The following is a 25832-nucleotide window of genomic DNA, read 5'->3' as shown; positions in this document are numbered from 1 at the left end:
AGATGGACTTGCATTTATACAGTACAGAAATGTCAACATTGTATTACGCACATGTGGACAAATGTATGTCAAGCTGCATACCTGTATTATGTTTACTCCTTTGGCGCCGGAGTTAAACACAGCCTGGGCTGCAGCCGTGGTGAGGAACAGAGTCTTGTTGAGAGTGCCTCCTTTAGCTGCCGCAGACGTCCCAGCGGCCGGCCTCTCAACTCCGGCAGTGGAAGAGGGCATGCTCCTCTTCGCCGGTGGGGACGACTCGGCTCTAGTACCCTCAACAGATTTGAGCTCTTGCTGCGATGGGACATCCTTGTCGAGTGCCTGTTTGCATTCAACCTGTGGCTGTACGAGATTCTGTTGCCGGTCATTTATTTGTTGCTGCTTTGGAAGCAGAAGCAGCACCTGATTTAGTTGCTGTTTATTCTGCTGTGGCGGACTTTGCTGCTTCTTTGGCTGATCTTCCAGTCGTTGTTCTTGCTGATGTAGAGAATGAGATCGTATCCGCTTTTGTGGCTCATGCTCTGGCTGCTCATTCTGTTGTTGTAGCTCTGAATGACATTCTACCACCTGTGGTTGCTGCTCTTCGTTCTCTAGCCGTTCATCTTGTTGCTTCTTAGCCTCCTGTGGTTGAGTCTGTTCCTGCTGATCCAGCTCCTTCTCAGAATTCTGTATTTCATTCTCCACATGCTCTTCCGATTGATTTAGTGCCTGCAATAGCTGCTTCTGCAGCTGCTGCGGTTGCAGGCTTTGCTGCTCTAGTGGCGGAGAACTTTGTTTGGACTGCGACCAATTCGGCTGTCGCTCATTCTGCTGCTGGCACGGCTCCTCTGAAGCACTGTCGCCACTGTTGGAGCTTCTGACCGAAGCCACCGCCGCCCGCTGCTTGGATGGAGAAGACGCCGATGACAACTTGGGGTTGTTGATGATCTTAACCCTGGAGCAACACATATGGGACGGGAGGCCCGACAAGTATGAAACCGTCATTGATGGATCGCGCTTCTCCTTAAAACGCTCCTTGTTGTCCAAGTGCGAGATCTCCAGTTGCAAGTCTCCCAACTGCACGGTGGTTACGTCACCACTGCTCTGCCCACCGGAGTATTCTGCAATGGCGCTGAGCACGCGAGTGCGCTCCGCTTCCCAGTTGCAGTTCGACACGATCTCGATGAGCTTGGACTGTGGCAAGCCACTTGGATGCATCTGTTGCTTCAAGGGCGTAATCGCTGGAGTGATCGGGGGTACAACGTTCCACGCCACTGTAAGAGGGCTCAAAGCATTGGCTTGTACGAAGCCCACAGAGCCAGTCTGGATAGGAGGCACTGGGGGGCACAATGCACCGCCTGAGCTTGAGCTGCCAGTCGTTACTTTTTTAGATGCCTTGGGCAGTGAAGAGCTTTGTATTTCCAACTTTTCTTCCTTTGGTATGATTCCTGCAATTTTGCAAAAGACAAAAATTATTAGCAGAGCCATGCTGAGATTCCCCCACGCCCTGAGAATAGAACAGCATTAAGTGACACATGTCAATTTGTCTGACGTAATAAACACGTACCTTTGAATTCTTTATTGAATTTGCCATTGGACTTACTTGGACCCTGAAAGATGACACAAGAAGAACAAAGTTAAAATCATAAAAATTCAATTGATTATTATTTTTCTATCTACGTGACTTTAACGAAAGACCCAAGAGTATGAATTACTGTTTTTAAACATTACTCAGAATGTATTATGCATAGGGCAATCCCCAACACGCTTCAACTACATCACATGTGAACTCCATCCCAGTGCCAGGCACCCATTCTAAACTGGGTGCCTAGAGTTGTTGTGTAGGGTTTCTGCAATGATGAGGTTCGTGTCGCATTTAACTCTTTTAGTGAGATGGGAAGTTCACCGTCCAGATTTAAATGCTCGTGGTAGAAGCTGCTGGCTAACAGAGCCCTACTGGAGGAGCTTACAGTTTCTAATTTCTAAATTGGTACAGTAAAATTTTGATTTAAAGCTTTCGTGACTGCAGGGATTCATCTTTTTGGTTCTTTCGGTAAAGTCATGTAGAAGGGAAATAATATTTATTTTATTTTTTATTATTTTATTATTTCCCTTCTACACGACTTTACCAAAAGAACCAAGAAGATGGTACAATTAAACCTCTCCGTCGGAGTTATCTTTCAAGAATTTGTATTATTCACGATTTTATATTTGTACACCAGCTTAACGGTCATGCCTTTTTCCTCCGACTATTCACTTCTTTGACAACACCGCATCATGGGGAGGGGTAGTGTACTTGCGCAGTACAGTAGGGGATTGTGGCCAGTGTGCCGGCATTAATGATGCTGAAGCTTTTACTCAAGTGCCGTTCATTGTGGTATTTTAGCCTTATGGTGGCGTTTTTTTTATTTTTACCATGGGGATATAAGCATCAAGTGGAGTTGAGGGAGTGAGAGCAAGAGCAAAAGGCAGAACAAAGTGACGAGTTTAGCTCAACGAATTGAGTTGGTGAATATAATTCCTCGTGGTGATAGTGGGGGGAAGGGTCACATGTTGGCCGTCATTACATAGTAAACGAGTCAACTGTCAATTCTCCACACTCAAGATATAAAAAGAAAAACGAGAAGGCAATTAGTGAAAGTGTAGCGGCAAGTGGACCGATGACCGCCAAAAGAGTATCGTCATCACACCCGCATAATCATCCATGGTAAACAAAAATGTACAGCACAATTTTGTTGTATTATGTGATATTATTTATTTGTATTATTGGATAATTAAGTACAGCAAACCCTTCCCTCTCGCGGGTTTAGCTATCGCGGTTGTGAACCAAACCGAGTACCAAATTGAGGTGCAGTTGACCGATCACGCCCCCGTGGTCTCAACCGTTCGCGGTTGACCGCGAGATTACTGTACGCGTCGCAACTGTATTGCTTGTGATGATGCTGTCGCGGAAGAACACACAAGCCGTCCTGTCTCCATCTGATCTCCCAAGCGACCCATCGCAGGTCCCAGGTCACGTGTTCCCAGCCTCCCGCAAGGAGGCAGCGAGGTTTGATTTTTCTTCCTGTAGTATATACACTACCGTACACGGATACGTATACTGTATTGCACACTACGTAAATGTTCCCCAATTTTAATGTGTTTACCGTAGAAGTTATATTAAACTCAAAAAAAATATTAATCGGATTATAGATTCACAATACTTCCTGATTAATGTTTGGTTTGATGAAGGCTAACATAAAATACGAGGGGGTGTCGTAATTTTCCCATTTGCCTTTCAGTTTTCGGATAATGGATATACCGATTGCAGCTATTTTCAAGGACACAACACTTGCCGTCATGATCAAGGGTTTGCTGGATATTGATATTATTCAAGTGTACAATAAAGGATTAATCTTATGAAACATTTACATTCTCCCGTATGTTCAGTGGGACACTGGAATCTAACCCCATTTTTCCAAATATATACATCTTATAGCACTCAGGAAGCGTTCTTGGTAAACGGAGCACTATACAACAAAACAGCAGGTCATTATAACATGGTTCCAATGGAGATGCGTTACAGACAGCGCTGTGTTTTAGGAGCGGTATACGAGGGCTTCAACCTCCAACCGACATCAACCTGACCTCTCTCCCACTTCCACACTCCGTATAACTTGCATTTTGACATCCATACCGATGCTTTTCCTTGACTGTTTAGTAAAAAAACCAGCACCATCACTTGCAAGCATTTTTCCAGACAAAAGAAAGTAAAAACAATTACCAGAGGTCGAATTTTTTACCGTGCAGGGATTTTCAGCGCAGGGATCTGGCACGATAATTTTTCTCTAGGACAAAGAGTGTTTTAAGGAAACAGAGTTATAAAGGAGGAATTCCTGTATCTACATTCGGGCAGATTTTCAAGATTTCAAGAACCTAACCCTCGCAGATGTCGAGGCCTTACCGTATTAGCACCGAGGCAGCATGCATTGAGCACTAACTTGTGGAGCGCAGAAGTTGCGTATTGCGTGCCAAAAAACCAGGCGCAAACAGGACTGCGGTGGTGGCGCAGTAGTGTCACCAGGTTACGAAGGCTGTCAGTGTCAAAACTTATCTGAAGAAACCGCCCAGAGCCAGCACAAAGCAAGCAATGGAAAATAGACTCCAGTGGCCCGGGGCCCATCGGGTGTAGGCCGTCACCCTGAGGTGCAGTGGAGGACGCAGTGACGTGGCGACTAGCGCACGCACCACGGGGGTGCATGGGAGTCCTCCTGGGTCCCAAATTGCCACGTGGCAACACCTTTCCAGAACCCAGAAGACAAACACGGACTTTGGGCAGATCCAGCCTGCACCATGATGGGTCGCAGTCATAGACAACATCAGGGCCATAAAGGAGGCTCGGATTATGTAAATAATGCACCTCCTCGTCCGGACTGGAATCAGGAGAGCTCCAAGGTTTCTACCCGGAGGTTGATAAGACTTCAGGAGGCTGACAGACATCGGGATGAACAGGGCTTTAGGAGGGGCGAGGATATGGACCTAGCAAGAGACCTGCAGGGCGGCCGCAGAGTTAAGAGTTGGTCAATCCAGATCTGAGAGGCTCCTGAAAAAGCCAAGGGTGAGAAGCCCCTCACCCTTCATTAAATGGGTAGGTCCGAGTGGATGGAGCTCCATTAGACCAGCACATACTCAATATGGTGACATGAGTGGGGAAGACCCAACAAAAGCTTTCAGGTCCCAAAATTATGTCAAAGCCTGACACGCTCTACTACCAGAGATTCGGAGTGAAGTGCTCACTGTCCTCATTCTCGTGGATATGGCTCTGGTGAGGTGGATCCTGCTAAAAAAGACAGCAGCAAAAGAGGACCCGACCTTGACAATCATGGAGCCAGCAGAAGGGGCAGTAGGAGGCCAACAATGCCCTCTCAGCAGTGTCATTGTCACTATAATAAAGGACTTATTTATCCAGGAAAGCCACCCTAAGTTCTACAAATGCTTTTTTCATGAGGGTCTTGCATAAAGAATGGGGGCGCAACATAGCATATGCATAATATTGGCCCAGAAAGCTCGAACAGCTTGAAGGTAAGGCAAAACAGCACCGTGGTTAAAAGGGCGTATGAGGACATGTGGTTGTGCATGGATTTTGCAACAGATGTTGGGCTAAACTTAGTAAACTGGAACACCACAGCTATGGCATCATTAGTGGTCACAAGGACAACCCTGTGGCAAAAGAAACCGAGAACTGACTGTCGCACAGACCAGGATGATGCCTCTGATGAAGTTGCCTTACAAGGGCAGAATGCTCTTTGGGAAAGCAGAAAAGGTGGCCATCAAGGAATACGAAATGGAACCCGAGGAAACGTGGCAGAACTATTGGACCTGTCCTTTTTGCGTCTTTCATAAGTACACGGGCTAAAGCCCAAACTTGAACCAGACCATCTTGCGTTGGGACCAGCAGCCTTGGAAGCTGGCAAGTTTGAAAGGGGACAGGGTAGAGGACAGAGTTGCCATTCCCTGTAGGTCAGGAGATGTCCTCCCAGGCCTCAACTCTCAAATTAGTGAAAAGAGGGGGAGGGGGGAAAAAATTGTGCAAGGCTCCACTTCCAGCTCAATTAGGAGGTCATGTGACAGTTCCGTCCAAGAGTGGAAAATAACAACTTGAGACAAACGGATCTGTCGTTCGTGGGAAAAGTAAAGCCCCGCAACACCCCAGATTAAAAAAGGCTCTAAGCACAAGCCATATGGCGATAGGGGAAATAGATGATGTCCCAGGGGGTTAGAGCGGCTCAGGGTTCGGCTCAATTCTTTATGGTGATCAAGGGTTCGGGAGGCTTCAAATCGGCGATTTGAGCAGGTTGAATGCGTACATGCCGAAAAGACACTTCAAGACGGAGTCCTTGGCCTCTAGAATCAGGGCCAAAAAGGAAAGTGCTTGGCTGGAATTTGTGAATTTTCAAGGACACCTATGTAAATGTACAAATAAGAACGATCACAAATACGTAAAATTCCCCGTATTGGGGGGATATTGGCAGTTCTAGGTGTTCCCTTCTGGGCCGTCAGCATTACCCAGAGGTTTCACCAAAACTTTGGTCTTAGTGGTGGCACATCCCAGGAAGGGAGCCACCATATCTACCCTTTCTTAGACCGAGTTCAAACAAGAGGCAGCTTGGAAAGAGACTTGGTGAGGTCAGTGAAGGTATGTGGTGAGAACACTGCAGACCACAGGTTCATACTAAATGGGCCAACATGTCCTTTGTGACCAAGCTCAGCAGCTGACCTACCTTGGGGCCAGTTCGACATGGTCCAAGAGTACAATTTCTATAAGGAAAGGGAAGATAAAATGGCTTGGGGCTGTCGGTCGGGGTCTTGGCACAGGGCAGAGGCCCGGCAAGGGTCTCTGATGCACTAGGCCATGGCTACTGCCATGGAAATAGTCCCATGGGCCAGATTTTGCATGTGGGCTTTCCAGTGGAACCTGCTGTAGAAACCCAGTGAAAAGCAAAAAAAGATATGGCAGTTTGCTCCGTGGTCCCAGGCCGCACGAGTCAATATATCATGGCGATTGGAGTTCCCACAGCTGACCTGAGCAAATCCTCCGGGGTTTTTTCAAGGGACAAGTGACTGTTGGGCTGGAGATGCCAGCCTGTTGGGCATGCTATCAGATGGTGGCTCTGCAGGGTCAGTGTTCGGCTTTTCGGGAGAGCGTAAACTTCCTGGAGCTCTGGGTGACCAGGTTGGCTCTCGCTCAAATGAAGGTTGTGGTCTTGGGCAGGGACGGCTTCGTCTGGTGTGACAACATTACTGCGGGTGCAACTGGTGAACACACAAGAGTCCTCCAGGTTTGATACATCTAATGAGGGAGTAACTCTTCCTCATGCCTTCAGCAGAGAACCAAAATCAGCTGCTGGCGAAGCACTTGGTGGGATTGGACAACACAATGACTGGTTAAGCAGGGAGCAATTATTGGATACAGAAGAGTCGGTCCTGCATCATGACGTATTCCATCAGTTAAAGCTGAGGTTCGGTCTTCAAATGGTTGATTGGTTTGCCTCGAGTAGGAAGCACAAATTTTACTCGTTAATTTCCAGCTTCAGGTAGCAGGATGCAATGGCAACACTTTCCTGCCAGTCAGGGGGTCACTGGGATAAACATTTCATCTGTTCCCGCTCATTCCCAAAGTCCTTGAGGAGGTGAGCAGGGAAGGGGCCTGCATGATCTGATAATAGCCACATTTGGTGGCTGAAGGGGTCGTGGTGGGTCTGGCAGAGGTAGAGGCATGACAGCTGCCAGAGAACATACCTACACAGCCAGAGGGGGGTGTGGCATACATGACTACAAGCTCTGAACTTGATTGACTCGATGTTGAGAGGACCCAGTTCAGAAGAGATCGATGGTGAAGTACAGTAATTACTCAAGTCTAGGAGGTTACCCACCTTGAGATCTTACAACTATCCCCAAAACAGGTTCCATACATTATGTGCAAGAAACTAGATCCAATCTCGTGCAGGGTGGCTTTGATTCGCTTGGTTCCTGATAAAGAGGCATTGCACAGAGGAATTTTAATAGTAGGTATAAAAGTCAGGTCCTTAGCGAATTAAGCATTCAATGATGAGGTCAAGGGGATGAGGGTCAGTTCGACCAAAAAAATTGCAAGGCTTATCATTGTTGGGGGTGGTACCCTGGAACATGCATCTGGTGCTGAACACTTTGCGGATCAGCTTTTGAGCCCCAGGCAACGTGCTTAGAGTGGATTGATACTTAAGATGGTGTTTCTGGTGGCAATCACGTCAGCTAGGAGAGCGAGAGAGTTGTGGGCTCCAGTGCAGTGGACAACCTAGACTAGTTCGTGGGCTACAAGCGGCCCTCTCCTTCACCTCAGTGGGCCGTACGCTTTAATTCGTGCTTGTGCACTAATCATGACCCCACGCATAGCCTTAAATACACTTAAAACAGGTCACCACGAGGGGCTCCATGGGCCGCGTGCGGCTGGCGGGCCTGCAGGTTGCCCCACTTCTCCCGTGGCAGTGCTGCCATTTACGGTCATCTCTAAGGAAAAGGTGCTGTTGAGGACATCCATGAGATGCATGCCTAAAGGTCATCAGACTTTCATGTCAACCAGGAGATTATACTCCCATCTTTCTGTCTGGCCCCTTTTTGTTCTCAGGTAGGATGCCAAGTCCCATAGACTGTATGCTGTTAGGGCTTTCGCTTTTCACCCGAAGCATTCTAAGGAGTGGGAGGTCTTCAGAGCAACTATTTGTGTTGTATCGACAGAAGGGGGGGGGGGACCTGCATCTAAGCAGAGTGGCTGCTTGTGTTCAAGAATGAATCAAGAATGCCTATAGGTCAAAGAGTGCTGGGTCATACGAGGAGATGCCATCCCAATTCAACCCAGGTAACAGTTGTTTCATGGGCCAGTAGGGCTGGAGAACCTCTAACATACATATGCAATGCATCTGTGTGGAGTTTGATACATTTCACACCATTAAACTCGATACTCGTGTCACAAGAGGAATGGGTTGAAAAGGGTCGCCATTTAGAAACAAATTAGAAAAAAATGCCCCACAACCTGGTGGGCTCGTAAGGGTTCACGCAATTAAGTCGAATCATGTCTGCAATAGCCATATGAATAAAATTGGCTTTAGTGCCTGAGTTACGCCACATTTTCAGGAGGCGGTCGTCAACGCTCTCCACTCCAACCCACAAGTTGTTCTTCCCTATTGCTTGACGACGACATCAAAAAACCCCTGCAAATCAGCCGTTAAAATTAATAGTTACATCGAGGAACTGGCACTAGGATGGAATTCTCATGTGATATAGTCGGGAGTGGGTCTGTGACCATCTGTGAGAAATGGGCTTAACACAGGTATCGAAACCCAGTTTTAAATGGCAGTAACATTGTATGTAAAAAGTTTCCTCACATGTGCGGTGGGGTATGACATGTTAACAATCATATGAATTTAGGTCACAATTTAATCGATTATTTTTTATCACTCATCAATGTATCACTGTCAGTGGATGCAGCGTTTGCATAACCTAGCAGTACTACATTATTAAGCGTCAAACCTTGTCAACATTTGGAACATTGCTTGCTTATATTGGATGGTTTAAGAAGCATACGATCACACAAGGGCACAGAGTAAAATCAACACCCATTATACAAGCATCAAATTGGAGTGCAAAATAATAAGATTACTTTTTCATTGTCCAGAAATGTTGTATTTTAATGAGGGTATGCAAACCCTGCAGCCACAACTAGGGGTGCATTTATCACATCGATGAAGAGAATGGTAAATGCTTGCTCTGTGAAGTTGCAGATGTTCTTTTGTGACAAGCAACAGTGAGTGTCTCACCTTCTCTGTGCAGTGGGGTTTCCCACAGGTGCACTGTAGGTTTGCCTTGGTCCGCTCTTTCGGTCCATATTCCCGCACACGAGCACACGTGTACCCATCTTCCAGAGCCCAGGCCATCAACTCATCCCGCATCTGCAACACCACCAAAGAGAAAATAACCAAGCTTGATAATGTTCGTACAATTTTTAACAGAACGAGTATTTAAAGCAGTGCATGCATAATTATGCGTGCAATATCGCAAGAAAATATCCTCCACAGATTGCAAAAGAAAAACACCAGATTGTTTTCATTGGTGGATAGTGTTACTTGAGTGATAAGTTAATTTAACAAAAATATTTCCGTAAGCTTATATTCACACACACAGCAAACTTATACCTGCGCCTTGATCTCATTGGATGTAGGAGGCAGCTCAGTCTTACAAGACTGAGCCTCTGGAGCAGGAATATCATTGGAACTTGCACTATCCACATTCCCCTGGGAAGATTTGTCCATATCTGACCAAAGTGCAATCCGCTTCTTGTGGATTTCCGAATCTTCTGCAGAAAATCCATTCATGTTAGATGATAATATATAAAATGTCTACATGAAAGGAAAATCTTAGAAAATAACGTTATCCTACATTCACTGACAACTTGCAACAAAATCCACAATCCTGCATCGCATGCATTGATACTGCAATGTTACTTCACATTTTCATTAAATATTAGCACACACGATACACCGTCCTAAAAACCCATACGTGCATGCATTGTATAAGAGAAGAAGGGGCAGTACCGAGTCCTTCCAATTTCCTTTTGTGCCCTTTTCGCCCTGTAAGTTTCCAGAAGGCGTAGCAATCCGACGCGACGTCATCGTAGAAAACGTGGGTGCCACTCAGCCTCGTCGGCAGCCTCTTCCTGCGCTTGTGTCGGCCAAACGACTCGTCCTCGGGTTCGGTGCCATCTGTGATGCCACTCTGCTTGCTCATCGATAAGCCTGCCTGATGTCGCGCCTGGGGAGGGCAACTGCACTCCAGCATGCACTCGGGTTTGCCGCAGTGTGCCGGCTCGGCGCGGCCCTCACCCAGGCTATCGCACACGCAGCCCAGCCGGCAGAATTCTTTCTGGCAACGGCTGCTGGCCGCAGGTGTTGATGATGGGCTACTGCTGTGTGACGTCGACGTTGTGGCTGCAGCAAAGCGCACGGACAGCTTTTTCATGCCTGTCGCGGTCATCTGAGTAAACAAAAAAACAGGACATTAAGAAGCAGCTCCATTAGGTGATGTGCAATTTCTTTGGCTTAGTTTTTTACATTCACATAAGACAACAAACAGCACGATGTTCCCACCTGTGGGGTAAGTAGGGTAGTGATGGAGCGCTCTGCCCGATCGGTGGTGATATACGTGCGGTGCTTCCCATCCAACAAGGCCATCTCCTCCAGAGCAAGCAGCATGGTGTTCACATTGCGGCTGTTAGCATTCTTCACAAGCGCTGCCCCACTGACAGCACACGACCGAGCTGGCTTCAGCAAAGGAGGCGTAAGCGGTGGCGACGAGGGTAGCGTCACCTTTTTCGGACTAGCGAGGGGAGTGGCAGTCGCCACCACTTCTGCCCGGCCACCATACTTGCCGCCCCTGCTGCCATACTTGCCGCCCCTGCTGCAGCGCTTTCCGCGGGTCCCCCGCTTGAAAGACTTTTGCGTCGCTCTCAACGCCGCTGTAGAAATTTTGCCCCGGCCAGCCAGCGCGCCACGTTTTTGTGTCACACCTGATAGTGGCAATGGCGGCGGCGGTGGAGACGTGGTGCAGGTCTGAGCAAATGCCTCCCTCTCCCCGGCGGACCGCGCTGGGCCCGCACGGCGGCGTAGCACACTGTCTAGGGTGCGCACATACGTGCTGCCCGTGCGTGGCGTCTGGAAGGTGACACCGGCCGCCTTGCTGGCGTACATGTTCGGCCGCTGTTCCAGCAGTTTTTCTTCCTCCTGCAGGTACTCGTCCAGCTTGTCACTCAGGAAGACTGAACGGTTTTTGCCCAGCGTGTTCATGTCTGTGGGTGATAGCAGTGGGCACGCAATTTGGCGATTAAAACGTATTCTTACATTCACAATGCATGCAAAGAATCATGCACATGAGAATTGATTCGTTATAATTTAAGAAAACCAGTTGAAAATTGCATGTTGTTACATTTAGGATAACAGTGAATAAAACTATACAAATAAGATGTTAAAGATTAATCCCAACGACGTAGTAAAAATGAGACAAAAATATTTTGTTGAAATCGCAAACCTGAATCGTAACATTTCAAAGAATTACTGGAAGAGTGTATTATTAAGAAGTATATTTCCTGAATATGCCAATTGCACTGTACAGCTCTTTTTCAAGGGTGACCAGTTACATGCCTACAGGGCACAACGCAGAACAGAGTTGAATATGAGTCACATGGGAACGCACCTGGGGCACCTGCACTGCCACTGGATGACACTGGGGTCTGTAGCCCAAACTTGTGCTGCCACCCTTTAATCTTCGTCACATCATTCGTCTTTCCAGTTCGAGACACAAACCTTGGATCAGCACCTGAACAATTAATGATAAGTAATAGCCCAACTGAAAACAAATTCAAACACACTGATATGCAGAGTAAAGCTGATCTAGTCACACGATTCATAGCTCGGAATCGTGATTTGATTTTTGACAGGGTGGGATTAGCAGAACCGTGGAAGGGGGAGCTGGGGATGTGTGGAATTCAGAGTGGTATTCAGGCAAAAAAGAAGGACTCGTGGGTCCTGGCCAGCTTAGTGGAAATGCTATTGACACATGTGTAAAACACATGTTTCAATAGCGATCCTGCTTATTAACAGCCAGCTGTTACAAACACCAATGTTTAGTGCACATGGCTCGATTCCACCCTGATTTTGCTGTGCCATTTAGGCAAGTTGGGAGAGCCAGTGGGGTAGGGATGGCCTTGAATCGGTTTTAACATTGGAATCAACTTTAAAATAATGCGATACTTGCAAGAACTATAGAGGTTGGATTTGTAGGAATCGAACAGGATTCTGCAGGAATTGCACAGCTCTAGTGTATAATGTACGTACAAATTAGCACGCCCAGCTAAAAACCAAGCCAATCACATGCTGAATTGTATTATTTTTCACTGGGTTTAGCGTTCAGCACTTTGCTTTTGAGGTCTCGGATAAGCACCCAGCTTCGTTCTAATTTTGAAAAGCAATCCCAGCTAGGACAGCGATGAACACGAACCTGACTCGTCATTCCCTTTGCTTTTCTGGAACTGGCTGAGCGCAGACTGAAGCCTATCTTGCAGCCTCTGAATTCTTTCTTGTGCTCTCCCGGTTGAGACTGTGATAACGAAAAAGAGCAAAGTTTTTCAAAGCAAAGCAGCATGTCACTGGTCAATGCTTTATAAGTTTATAACAGTGGTGGCTATAGTTATCAAACGTTCAATATAAAAACATATTAATTATTTAAGTACGAACATTTTGCTAAATTAGGCATTATAAAATAATGTAAATAATCAGCTTTTTCTGTTATGATTACACGATGGACAGCCGTGTGGGTGACGATTGAAAAGCAACATTTATGTTAAACATGGTATTTAACAAATGCGTCTTTTTACCATGTTCTGCACTGTTGTCGCTTAATGTTGGGGACAAACGAAGGGTTTCCAATTTTTCTTGCTCCATGTTCCGATGAGCCAACATAGCCTCCTGATTGAAATAGTAACCACATTGCAAACAAAAGCAGCTGTTGATCAGACACATTTCACAAACAGCACCATTATTTTTATTCTATTTAAACATGAAAGTTTTGAAACAAAAAACATTTCACTAAATTAAAATTGTACACATTGTATTATATTTATTCTACAATAAAGCAAAATTACACTGTTGATGAGCAGCACACATTACGAAATGTATCCAGCACGAGCTCTAAGGACCACTGGTTCAATCCTTAATCACATATGCATATTTTTTTTCATATCATGCAAACTAAATCCACGCAGGGTAATTATTATGTACATCACACATTCTGTTTTGACCTATTCTTAGGTTTTTTCGGTAAAGTCACGTAGGTAAAACATCAAAATTAATGAAAATAAAATAAAATAAAACAAAAATCACGACGTCCCACCTGATGACGGAGACTTGTGTTGCCTCCGAGACGTCGTGATTTTTGTTTTATTTTATTTTCATTAATTTTGATGTTTTACCTACGTGACTTTACCGAAAAAACCTAAGAATGAATATGATTCCTTGCAGTCACGAAAGCTTCAAATCTAGAATCTGTTTTGACCTCATACGTAATCCATATTTTTACGCATCAAAATGTCCATAAACACAGCTTTTCTGGAAAACTGCTAGACGGTGGTCATCATTCCAAACAAACAGCACGCCAAGCATCACACCTTGTTGGAGAAGGAGAAGAAGGACACTCCTCCGACATCAACTCTGTCGGCTTTGGGTTCCGTGCGAGGATCGTGGTGGGTGGCAGTAGCAGCGGCGGCGTCGGCACGTTGAGTGGGAGCCTCCCAGGCCAGTCCACGCGGTGCCGCCCTGCGGCCCCGGGGCTGGCTCGAGCCCGGCGTCGGGGAAGGTGTTCTCGAGCGAGAGCAAAGGGAGCCCGAGCGCGACGACACCGACGAGAAGGAGGGCGGCGGAAGTTGGAAAGCCGGCGCGTTGCCTTCCTTGGGCGGGGTCCACACCCACGAGGAGAAACCCGTGTGCCCGATCTTGAGCGCTGGCAGCACGCTGCCCTTGCCGTTGTCGCTCACGTACTCTCCCTTCGGGGCGTCCGGGTGTTCCGTTGTCTCCTTGGCATCATCCTTCGGCACGGACGTCAGATTTAGCAACCTCATATCCAATTCTGACCGCGTCGGCTTCACGTCTTCGGGGATTACATCCATGGCATCGCCAGAAATTGCCTCGTTGTTCAAATGAGGAATTGTCGGAAGTGGTTGTACTGGCAAAGGGCTCTTTCCGGGTCTTTCCTCAACATTTGACACATCAGCTCCATTACCCTCTGACAAACACAGTTTGCTGGGTTTTACATCGTCCGTTGGCTCAGACCAGTGTGGCGGACTTTCGCTCACCAGCACGATCAACGGTCGGTCGCCACATGCGGATCGCGAGAGAGAAATCTGCGGAATGCTGTACGAGTACAAGACGGAGGATGGCAGTTCACCAAGCTTGACTGTGGGCTTTGATATGTTACATTGCTTCAAGCGCACAACGGGAAACAGATTTTGGTTCAGCAGATGAGAAGTAGGGCACTTGGGATCCTTGCCCTGCTCCACCGATGTAGGCACAATCATGGCTCCTGCACGAGCAGATTCCACCTTACTAATGAGATTTGACTTGCATGTGCTGTTTCCAGCAGGCAATAAACAATCACTCAAAGGGATATTCTGGAGCACACCTTGGGACTCTCCTTTCCCTCCCAGACTGGAGGGAGGGTCAACGTTTTCCACCAGCTCCTGCCAGGTGTCATTAGGTTCGTCTTTGACTTTGCTGATGTCAAACAAAGTGTTTTGATCCTTACAGCCATTGGAATTGTCGTCTCGTTTCAACTTATTCCTGCGAAAGTTGAGAAAAAAGTCACGTAACAAATACATGTATTCATTCAAAATAACTAATTAAATGCCAACATAAACAAAAAATTGCTATAAACAAGTAAACGAAAGAAACACACCTTATTACACCATCTCCATTTGTTGACTTATCCGACAGCACATCTTCTTCCAACATCCCAACAGATCCATCTCCTCGGCTAGCATCATATGAGAGGTCGTTAGTCCCAACCATGCAAGCGTGATCCCTCTTCCCTGACGAGCCCAGCGAGACTCTCTCTCTCAGGCCCTGCTGGGAGTTGAGCGCTAAGCCACTGCCGTCACCGCCTCCCTCCTCATCCTGGTTCAACACGTCTGGCTTTGGCTCGGTGCTCCAAGCAAGGGGACTGTGGCTTATCTTGAGGTGGGTGATGGCCGTGTTTTGATAGGCGGTGACGGCAAAGAACTCTGTCTGCGGGAAGATGAAGGTGTGCACGTTGTCCGCGTCCAGTCGCAGGTGGCGTGGCACCTTGTTGGCCCGGATGATGTGGAAGCGCGTCACGTACTTAAACATGGGGACGAGGGAGATCACCCCGTCCTGACCCAAAGCGGTGTTCGTCAGCTTCACCTACAGCCATCACAAACAACAAGCATAGCAGTGTCGATCAACAGCTGTTGTGAAGGCGCTGAAAGTAAAGTGAAGCCTTGCCATGATTATAAAATCAGAAGTTTGAACAACATAAATAATGCCAATGGCACTAAAAAAACCACATCGGATAATGTCGGTCATAATACAGTCAAGTTTAACCGTGCTACATCATTAACGTAATCCAACAACTGTGCATTTACGAATTTTACGCGAAAATATACATTTATGTACCCCTAAAGTAGGTATGCCTATGCCTAATAATAAATAAATCTTAACTTTTATCAAAGCTGTTGCACATGGAATAGAATAAGAGCTGGAAATAATTTAAAAATACTTGGGACACTTTCTCCCCACGCTGTATTGATTCTGGGGGTTGTTTGGTCAAAGCTGACCATGCTCATCATCAGTGTAGGTTTGTGAAGTGTGGGCCCAGGACCTGTTCAGACATCATTCGCCACCGATGTTTGCCCATGGGAGGGAATCATAACCGAGATCACTGAAATCCAAGAGCAGCGAGATAATCACCGCACCACCGCCGCTCGATCTTAATTCCTCGTGGCGCTTAAAATAATACTGGCGCTTGCGTAAGGTGCCAACCACTTTTACCTCTGAAAACGAGATGCTCTCGTACATCCAAAAGGAGCCAGGCGCGACACCCTCCTGGTGAACGTAGACGCTGTCAGGAATCTGTGGTCTCCCCCGTTCTATTGGCATCCAGCAGCCATCACCCCAGCGGTAGCGGTGTCCGTCCACCGGCACGACGTCAATTGCCATCAGGTAGCAGCTTTGAGGATCCAAGCCACGGATCTGGTAATAACCCAGACATTCAGAATAGATCAGTGTTCATTAAAGCAGGCATGTCTGGTGGTGGTCTGGTAGGTTGGGGTGCTACAATAAGGCCAGTTGTCGAAGCAAGAGTTGGTACCAAGACAGCCAATTGTGAATAAACCCGGTTCTCACGTTTAATGATTTAAAAGTAACTGATGATACGTTAGGGCATGTTAAAGCAGACATTACCAAGTCCTAACCATAAACTGCTGTCCAGCAGTAACACGAAGCAGAGGGGAGTTTTTTTTGATCTTATACAATTATTTGTGTTGCCCAATTAGTTGAACCAGCAATTGGTAATCAACTCCTTAAATAATTGGGATAGCCCAGGGCGATATAAAAGAGAGTTTTTTTCACATTTTCAAGTCATTACAAACAATAACAAGGTTTCTTCATTAAATCGCTACGCAACTTTTGCATCAAAAGTTTGAAGAGTTTGAGCCACACAAACTAAGGCAAACCGAGACACAAGGAGACACGCGCAATGCGACCATTTGCGACGGGAGCCAACCCACCTTATAGCGGCAGTACGGGAACATGCGGCGCCCGGCCTTGGTGAGTATCATTTCAGTTCCCCACGAGTGGAAACGCTCCCACACCTCTCGGTTGTCGAGCGTCACTTGGAAGCCACACGAGCGGATCGTGTAGGCCATGCCCCGCGCCTCCTTGCGCTTGCAGGGGCTCAAAGCTGGACTCCTGCCATCCTGATTTATTTCCTGCGCTGCCCCCACCACCCCCGCCATGCCCTGCAGCAGGGAGGTGGGAGGGGGGATCATAGAGCTCGTAGGAGACACGACCCTGCTGCTGCTGCTGCTGCTCTCGCTACTGCTATTGCCACCACACTCAAGTAAATCCATTATTGTGATGCTTGTGGGGGGCTTGAGGACTGAAATGGCTTCCAGGAGACCAGAAGTCAACTCATATTGCAGCCATGGTCTTCACCTACACTGCCAGAGGGAATTGAAAGGAAAATATGCAAAAGAATTGGTGTTACGATAGACGTACATTTTTAAGTTATGCAACTTGCATGAAAAAAAAAACACGTTAACTTTCATGTTTGCTGGGAAAATACTAAAATATATTCAAATAGCGAAATTAATTCTAACACATATGAACAAGACAATACCAAGGCATTAAGTCGTAGCATCAGTGAACACTTAATAACAATACAAATCTAACATATGCATAGTTTCTGTAATATTGTTCCAACATGTCTTTGTGCTCCGAAGTCTACAAAAATGTAGACAAATTACCTGCTACTACATGGATCAGAAACATGGACATTGCACATATGAATCTCCTTTGTTAAAGAGTAAAATGTGTCAAAAAGGTGCACACTTGGAGCTGCAGTTGAGACAGCAAGAGCAACACGTGCATTTGAGAACGTAAGCCTACCCCAGTCTCTCCCAGATTCCCTGAATCGGTGAGGTGCGGTGGACCAGTGGGACAGGCCTGGCCCCGTGAGCACTGGACCTTAAAATGGGTTTATGCACAAAGGGGAAATCGATTAATTATAAGGAAAAAGATTACGTCAGGCGTAACATACCTTCACGTGTTTTTATGTCAACGTGTGTTTAAATAATTAAGAAATTTTACACGGATATACAGTTGAGGCCTAGAGACATGCAATGGTCATCATCCATGATAAGTAACGTTATGCAATGTCTAAGAGGTCCATGTAATTAACGATGAGCACGAACGCACTGCTCCTTCATTTACATGAGATCATCTTTACGAGTTTGTGTGATATGGTACCCCCATACAAACAAATATTATTGAAGTTGTGTAGTTGGAAAACGCGACAAAAAGTTTAAGAAACTATGAATTTTTTTTAATTTTTTTAGGGGAAGGAAAAAAAATCTAAAGTTCAGCTGCTTGGGCTTTAGGCAAGATATTTACAGTCAGTATTGATAGGTGATGAGTGGTTGATGTCAGACGAATTGACATGCATGAGGTTAGCAGCCCTTTAACATTCTTGAATGCATGCCAGGAGTTAATATGCAGATTGTGTAACCGAAATGCACACACTAACAACGCACAACTCCCAAAATAAATGGCGATAGAAAACATTGGTCATGAAACCCCACAAACCTAGACCAATAATGAATGTGAATGGCAAGAGAGACCTTTGCCTGTTTATTAAACAACGAATAAAAAGGTACCCAATTTCAAAACTCTATATCGATAGCAATGCAAATGAAACATTTAGTACTTTCAACGACTGATAAAGTACAACACAATGTCAGCCAAATGTTTTTTTAGAGACATTCGAGGTGAGTAAAAACACACGTGGATGTGGATGGCTGGGGTTTCACAACCGTCTTTTGATTTATCCATGCAACTAAAGTTATTCAAACTATTTTTTATTTTACCAGGTAAGGTCCACCCCGAGCTATATAGCTGTTTTATAGAGGCGACCTGGCCACAAATGATAGCCCAACGAAGTGGCGGATTATTGCATGGAAATGTACAGCAGCCAAATACTAAAATAGCCAACTAGACCGAACGTCAGCTAGCCTCATACTTTCAATAAAAGGTCAATATATCTGCGCAAGATAATTTGGCCCTGACATTGTGCTCTTATGAATAACACGGGTGCTATTGGCTGCTGCAGAGTTATATTGCCAGGGCAGTAGAGCAAAACTCATTGCTGTAATGTACTATGCTCCCGTATGATCCCCACCTCACTAACACATACAAATCCGCGTGTTTAAGTCTGATAAAAATAACCCTCACGATGTGGGAAGGCCCTCATCCACCGGTGGATTAATAAAATGGTGCTGTGCATTAAAGCCTTAACAAGCCGTAAACATCTCTCACCAAACCCCTCGTGCGCGCAAAAAAAAGCCCCATCAAACATTGCTTTCTGGGGGGCTCACGCCAACAACTCGAGGACTATGTACCATCACCACAACAACAACAAACCCTACCAACAACACGCCTCGGGAAAATAAGCGTCAACCAAAAAAGCACGCACGCACCCGCCTCGCGGGAGTGCGTCACAACAACGCCGATCAACACACGGGACCCGCGATTCGTCCATGTTGGTGACGTGCCGAGTGGGGTGGGAGACAGACATCATCATCGTCGTCGGCCTATGCGCGGCCCAAAAACGAGCCGAGCAAAGCTGCTGCTGCTTGCTGCTGCTGCTTAACTACAGCACCGACATTTTCTGCACACAATTGGCCGTGTGGGGTTAAGTTGCACATCGATAGGAGGTGGGGGTGTGTGGGGATGCGTCGTGACGCGTGAGAATGTTGTTTGCTTGCAAGCGCCGGGGAGAGGAGGGGGGTAAGGCAACCCCCATAGTGTCGTTGCCTGCCGACGACCATTTGTGAGCTCCCATCAACAGCAACAAGACCAACATGTTTCTTCCTCAATAATCCCCCCCGTGGTCGACATCAACACGGAGGCGATCACTGGAACACCACAGCCTGTAACACGATCATATTTGTTTTTTGGGCTAGGCCATGCTAAATTAGGTATAAAAAACACGACTTGGCCGAAACAAAAAAACTGGCATAAAAACTTCCGCGTGGCCTTACCAGATACACAAATATAGATGATTGTTGTTCTTAGCTACGAAAACCAGCGTTTTCAATGTACATTACACTGCCGAATGAAGACATCGCCACATATGTAAGGGCTTCTGTGGGTTTTCGGTTATCACACTTCAACCCACGCTAGTCAGGTCGGGTTCTTTAAGGCGGGGATCATAGAAGTACACCACAACAAAAGTTATCTGCTGCCCAATGCGTAAGCCCGCAGCCCGATTAAAATATGTTTGTGCATGGTGGTAGCTCACAAGAGCAGCACGAGTTCTGGCTATAAATCACGATACACTATCAAATTGGCACTACTGTTGTAACAGTCTCAAAGTACTCTATCCTAACAACGCGATGGACACAAAGGGCTTGCGAATAAAAGTACCCTTTGTGGAATTAAACAAACGCGATCACGCCCTCGGTAAAGAGAAGATGAAGGTGTTGCGTCACCGCTAAATTAGTATTATTGCCGGACTAAGAGCCACACGAGCACGATGTTGAACTAAGACAAAGCTGGTACGTGGCCAATGTTTATCCATTTAAGAATAAACGCAAACACCGGGAACGCACCGTGACTCACCCCCCCGCCGCCGCTCTACCTGGGCCATGCAGTCTACGAAGCGCAGTATATGCAGTACACGAAATGTCGAAATGTTTTTATCGCCGCTCACACCACTTCCAGATAGTGTAAAGAAAATATCTCGCACGTACCCCCGTTTATGAAACAAAAGGATGGTGTGTGTACACGAAGCTAACGTGAGCGAGCACTCTACAAACTGCGGCGTCGTAAAGCGACCACTACTATCACGCCGACGATTATTGTGGAGACATGCGATGATGCTTGAACGTTCCGTGAGTTGACAAAAGCGTGCAAGTACTGCATGTTGCTTTGGGTTGTGTCAACAACAGCAACAACAACACCCCAGCAAACACACGGCGCGGGTGACGGGACTCGCTGGGTTCAAGCATGCGCCTGTGTTTTTATACTACAAACACGACCATCAAAGCGATGTAGCCGACCTTTAAGACACACTGACTGGCTGGAGCCATCTCTCCCCCTCTCCCTAGCACGTACGTATGTCCAACTTCTTTCGCACCGCACGTAGCCGACCGTGTTGCTCATCTGGTGTTGGAAATTGTTAAAATATATATTTATTAACGCCGGCCAGTTGCTGGTTGTTCGACGTCAACGAGGAAGCGTAAAGGGGGACGGACACCACTGACCACGAGACGAGCGGTAAGGGACTACCCCCCCAGTGGGTCACGGGGCGCAGCCGTGAAGACTACGAAAGGATTCTAGATTTGAAGCTTTCATGACTGCAAGGATTCATACTTGGGGTTTTTCGGTAAAGTCACGTAAAGAAAAATAAAATAATAATAAATATTTTTTTATGATTACTTTAATAATTTATTTTCATTTATTATTATTTTATATTTTATTTTTACCTACGTGACTTTACCGAAAAAACCTAAGAGTACTACGAAAGGAGTTGCGCCAATCGGATTTGGTCTCGAAGCCCTGATGGGCGTATTCCTTGACGCGCCGCTTCACTCACGTGAGGCGGATTTTGACGGTCATGTTATAAACCTTAATAGTGTGTGTGTGTGGGGGGGTATCTTTATCACAGTGGTTATTAACAAATCGCTTGCGATGAAAGAACACAAAGAAGAGGCTCATTCAAGGCCGAGCATAAAAGCAGAACGTTAAAAAATAAACAAAACATCGCGTCAACACGCGGAGCTGCCATTGCACGCGTTCAGGGCCAACCGAGCCATCGTGAGAGAGCACGTGACAGGTTCGTCTTACAACAATAACCACTTTAAACCCTCTTTAGTGACGATTACAAATTGCCACGTTGACAGATACATCGCTTCTACGTAGTTTTAACACAGAGCCAGAAGCTCGGCCAAAACATTTTTCCACTAAACAGCTTCAATTAACAAAGTGTGCGGAGAAAAAAATGGCTACACAAACATTTAAACCACACCGCACAAGTGCCCGCGTCGTCTTGTTTGAAAAACCTGCGCAGCGCGGAGCGAAGAACGTTGTCGTAGCAACATCAGCAGCAGCAGCTGAGGTAGTAATCGTAATGATAAACAGTGGCTGCTGCCGATAGACATTGGTCCCGGTTGTCGTGCCCGAGCTGGTCCATAACCCACGCTCCCGCCAGGGGGACACAGAGACCACCCCCCCCAACGCCTCCTCCCAACACGCGGCTCAACGCCGCCGCCGCATCGAAATAAAAAAAACTGCCGGGACAAACGACAGAAAAGCTCGACGCTTCGAAGGCGTCTGCGACCTGTTATTAATTCGTACGATTCGTCGAGCGCTGCGGTTGACAAACGCGCGGCGCCGCCACGCTCGCCGACGAGACAATGCAGCGTGGCGCACGCGTTAAGCACGCCGAGCGCGCTTCCGGTTCCCGGTGCGTATCGGGAAACGCCCCCTCCCCCTCGAGCGCGTGACGGGGCCCCCCCCCCGCAACACCCCGAGCGCGTCACGGCCCCACCCCCCGCACTCAAAACCCCAACTGGGATAAGCAACGGCGCGGCCTCACCGTTGGCGAGCGAGGCAGCCACGTGATCGAGAGCTCGCTCCCTATTGGTGGAGCAGCCGCGCATTTGCCGAAACGCTCTAGAGAATGCAAAGTGAAAACGAACGCCTCGCTCGCCGCATTACACACGACGTCGCGCTATTGTTACGTTCGAGTTGATGGCAACCCCCGAGGATTTTTTTTTTATTTTCTGTGATTAAAAGAAACGGTTTAATAATTCTCGAGGGGCGCAATCGTCAAAGATTCGCCGCCTCCCTTCTCACGAACCTTTTTCCCGCTCTTCGACGACCGTCGACGGCGCGTAGAAGCACGCAGGCGCTCAGAGCCACTGCGCATGCGCGGGCCACGCCGCAGCCCCACGTGACCCGCCGTTAAAGAGAAAAAAAACTGACGATCGACAACGCGTTTTATATATTTTTTAAATCAACGATATTTAACGCGCGTCAAAATAACCTATTAAATAAGCGACGTCAATTAACACCTCAGAAAAATCCTAACAACTAAAATGAAAAGTTTTTAATCTGCAACTTAACGTCGAGCGCGTCACATACCTCGCGCAGTGACGTCACTTCCGTTGTCACGTACACCCCCCCCCATCGCGAGTCCCCCCCACCTCCGCCCCCCGCCGCCCCACGTGGTTATGATCACGCGGTAGCCACGTGGCGCACACTTGAACTTGAGATGGCTGCCGCGGGGAAAAACGAATGTGGCCATGTTGCAACCCAAACTATGGCCCCGTGTAATAAACCACTCGAGTGCGCGCCCCTTCATCGACGAAGGAATACCAAAGCCACGCGAACTAGATCTCTCTCCTCAAGGAATCTCGTAGCTGGATGACCACCTCGACATTCGCAATGAACTCATGAATAATAGCAGATAATGCAACGAGAAACGTCAGACCGCTCCTTCCTCGTGTTTCTTAAACTGACGCGCTGCTAAATACACAAAAGCATTCTTAATGCGGTCATGCGTTTCATGAGAAAACCCCCGTGTCACTTTAGACACAATGACGTGACGGTTACAGTAATACACATGCGACCATTTTAAAGTGATTTTGTATTATGAAGACATCGCACAGATCTAGTTCTTTGTCAAGAGATTGTTTTAAATTGGGACTTTTTCTCCGACAGAAGCTACAGTACATTGTAATCAATGACCCACAAATCGCTAAAAATAGCAAATTATTGTCCCTTATATTGTTCAGGTTGACCAACGATCGATTTTACAAAACAGATACAGTACTGTTATTATACACTTGTGGTTTTTATTTCTTCCTCAGCCCCTATGCACAAGTTTTACACAAGTGTTACAATACCTTTGAACAATACAAAAAGTCACAATGCTCACGTATTTACCAGTACATGTACAAGCTTACCGCCAAGTGAAGACGTCTCACCACCTCTCGGCACCGTGCAGACAAGACTGAAAAAGGAACGGCTATTTGTGAATTCAAACAAAAAATCCCACGTGAAAATGGGCCCTTTTGCGCAGAAACAAATTCGCAGGGTAGATTTATAGTCACTGGGAGAGCAAGTGCTCGTGGCTGGTTGGCTGGTGTGGGAACAAAGACGCTCATTTGATTGTATTGGCTGGCAGTGAGCTCCACCCCCACACTTCTTGCCCTCCCCCATTGCAACGTCAGCCTTTTCAGTTGGGCCTGCTTGACTTTTTTTTAAACCGCCATGGAGCACGTGCTTTTCGTTGGACGCAGACCAGTAGCAAGAGTAGCATGCTCATCTCATGCTTTGACCCTAAAATGGTGGGCCCTAAACATAGGGGAACTGCGGTGGCGAGATGTTTACGACCTCGCTTGGTATACAGGATCCCGACCCTGATGCCTGTATATTTGGAGTTTGTGTGTCTCGCTCCCCGTAGTCACATGGATTTTTCTCCGGGTCCTCCGGTTTTCCTCTCCACATTTACAGTGTTTGGCTGTTATAAAGTTCTACGTGATACGCCACTTTGTTGAGCTATCATTTGTGACCAGGTAGCTTTTGAAAAAGAGCTATATGGATCAGTGGGCCTTACCTGGTAAAATAAAAAGTTTAGTTTAGTTCTTAGTATGTAGCCAGAATCTACGACCTGACTACGATTCATATGAAAATGACATTTTGATGCGAATGCAAATTTAAGATAAAGTGAACAAAACGGCAATTGCGAAATATAAAATGGGACACAATACAAATGAGGCAATGCACAATCGATCAAATCAAAAAGGGAGACTGTTGCATGGCTACAAAACACATTTTATTAAAGATAAGCTGTCCAAAGTTGAAGGCATGGTTAAGGTTAAAACTCGACTTCTAATTTACTTCCTTCTATGATTAGTTTTTGCCACCATAATTTAGAATATGAATATCTATGTCAAGAGTAGAAACATAATTTTAGGATGCAAGAGTAATTTAGGTCGAGTTGGATCTTAGATACTGAATGAACGACCGTTCAGTAGAGGGTATTCCCCAAACTTTACTGCTTACTTATCTGGCACTTCCTGCCTGAAGCTGGTTCTCGTATCCTTTATATTTGTTCTATTTATCCTCATACCGTGTTTTTTTCCCAGCCAGTTAATATTTCGAGATTAACTGACATGCATTCTGCACACGGAGCAGTACATAATACCTGCCATGACATGGATTGTAAATATGGAGTGTGACAACTAAAGTATGTAGGATCGTGCTAAGAGATAGAAAGATCAGAGAAGAAACACAGATTAGAGAAATCTTATTGACTGGAAAGAAAAGGGGTTTGAACAGGACATTACTAGGACTGGTAATAGAGCAGGACTGGTAATAGAGTTGGGAAGGGGGGCCCGACCCACCATTAATGCCCTAGGACTGGTTTCCTGAAGACACCCCACAAAATACCCACGGACTTGTCGAAGAACATTGGGCCCCCTAAGGATACCCTGGAACTTGTTGGTGCTGCCTTGGCTGCTCTGGCTGTCTTTGAGGCTCGATGTTGGTACTGGGCCTTGCTTGTTTTCCCCCATGTGATGGTGATGCTCTTTCTCCTATTTATGTATCCCTGTCCAGACTACCCCCCCCCACTCACCCCATGTAAGCTTTCTCAGGCTTCCGCCACAACCTATTCGTCTTCGTTCTCTCTTGATCTCTCCACATCCTGGATACTCTGATAAGTAGCTTCCACCTCGATGCAGTTCTCCAGCAGAGCCATCACAGTGCCGATTATGTGGTGTGGTGATGGCAGAGCCATCATTCCAGACATCACAGTGGAGGTTACTGATAAACTGCTCTCAGATGATGGAGCGGTGCTGTGGTTGAAGATAGCATCCACCCAGAGTGTGCCTCTTTGGCCCAAGATGCATGGGTGGAATTGAGACGTATACTTTTCACTCCAGAATCACAGCCCAAGCAATTGAGGACTGGATAGCTGACTTCAAATGGTTACTT

At 46.7% G+C, this 25832-nt stretch overlaps 1 protein-coding gene across 9 annotated transcripts in view; it reads right to left on the bottom strand.

Annotated features, from left to right (window-relative positions):
• LOC144937101 (uncharacterized) overlaps positions 1-22758 on the bottom strand; it is a 44437-nt gene extending 21679 nt beyond the window's left edge. For 3 of the 9 annotated variants that reach the window (XM_078864361.1, XM_078864368.1, XM_078864369.1), the window contains exons 1-14: positions 17718-17877; positions 16838-17269; positions 16101-16301; positions 14989-15473; positions 13706-14873; positions 12917-13007; positions 12541-12639; positions 11737-11859; positions 10635-11332; positions 10083-10521; positions 9684-9844; positions 9309-9440; positions 1544-1586; positions 82-1424 (exon numbers count right to left, since the gene is read on the bottom strand). In XM_078864361.1, the coding sequence (XP_078720487.1) occupies positions 82-1424; positions 1544-1586; positions 9309-9440; positions 9684-9844; positions 10083-10521; positions 10635-11332; positions 11737-11859; positions 12541-12639; positions 12917-13007; positions 13706-14873; positions 14989-15473; positions 16101-16301; positions 16838-17179 (5325 nt within the window). In that variant the 5' untranslated portion in view covers positions 17180-17269; positions 17718-17877. Of the gene's footprint in view, positions 1-81; positions 1425-1543; positions 1587-9308; positions 9441-9683; positions 9845-10082; positions 10522-10634; positions 11333-11736; positions 11860-12540; positions 12640-12916; positions 13008-13705; positions 14874-14988; positions 15474-16100; positions 16302-16837; positions 17270-17717; positions 17878-21889; positions 22279-22689 lie in introns of those variants that run through there. The other 6 variants (XM_078864362.1, XM_078864364.1, XM_078864365.1 and 3 more) reach the window with 6 other exon arrangements.
• Positions 22759-25832: the final 3074 nt, after the last annotated feature.

The sequence above is a fragment of the Lampetra fluviatilis genome, chromosome 18, assembly GCF_964198595.1.
Source record: "Lampetra fluviatilis chromosome 18, kcLamFluv1.1, whole genome shotgun sequence".
NCBI classification, from domain to species: domain Eukaryota; kingdom Metazoa; phylum Chordata; class Hyperoartia; order Petromyzontiformes; family Petromyzontidae; genus Lampetra; species Lampetra fluviatilis.
This window is presented reverse-complemented; position numbering and strand designations above follow the sequence as displayed.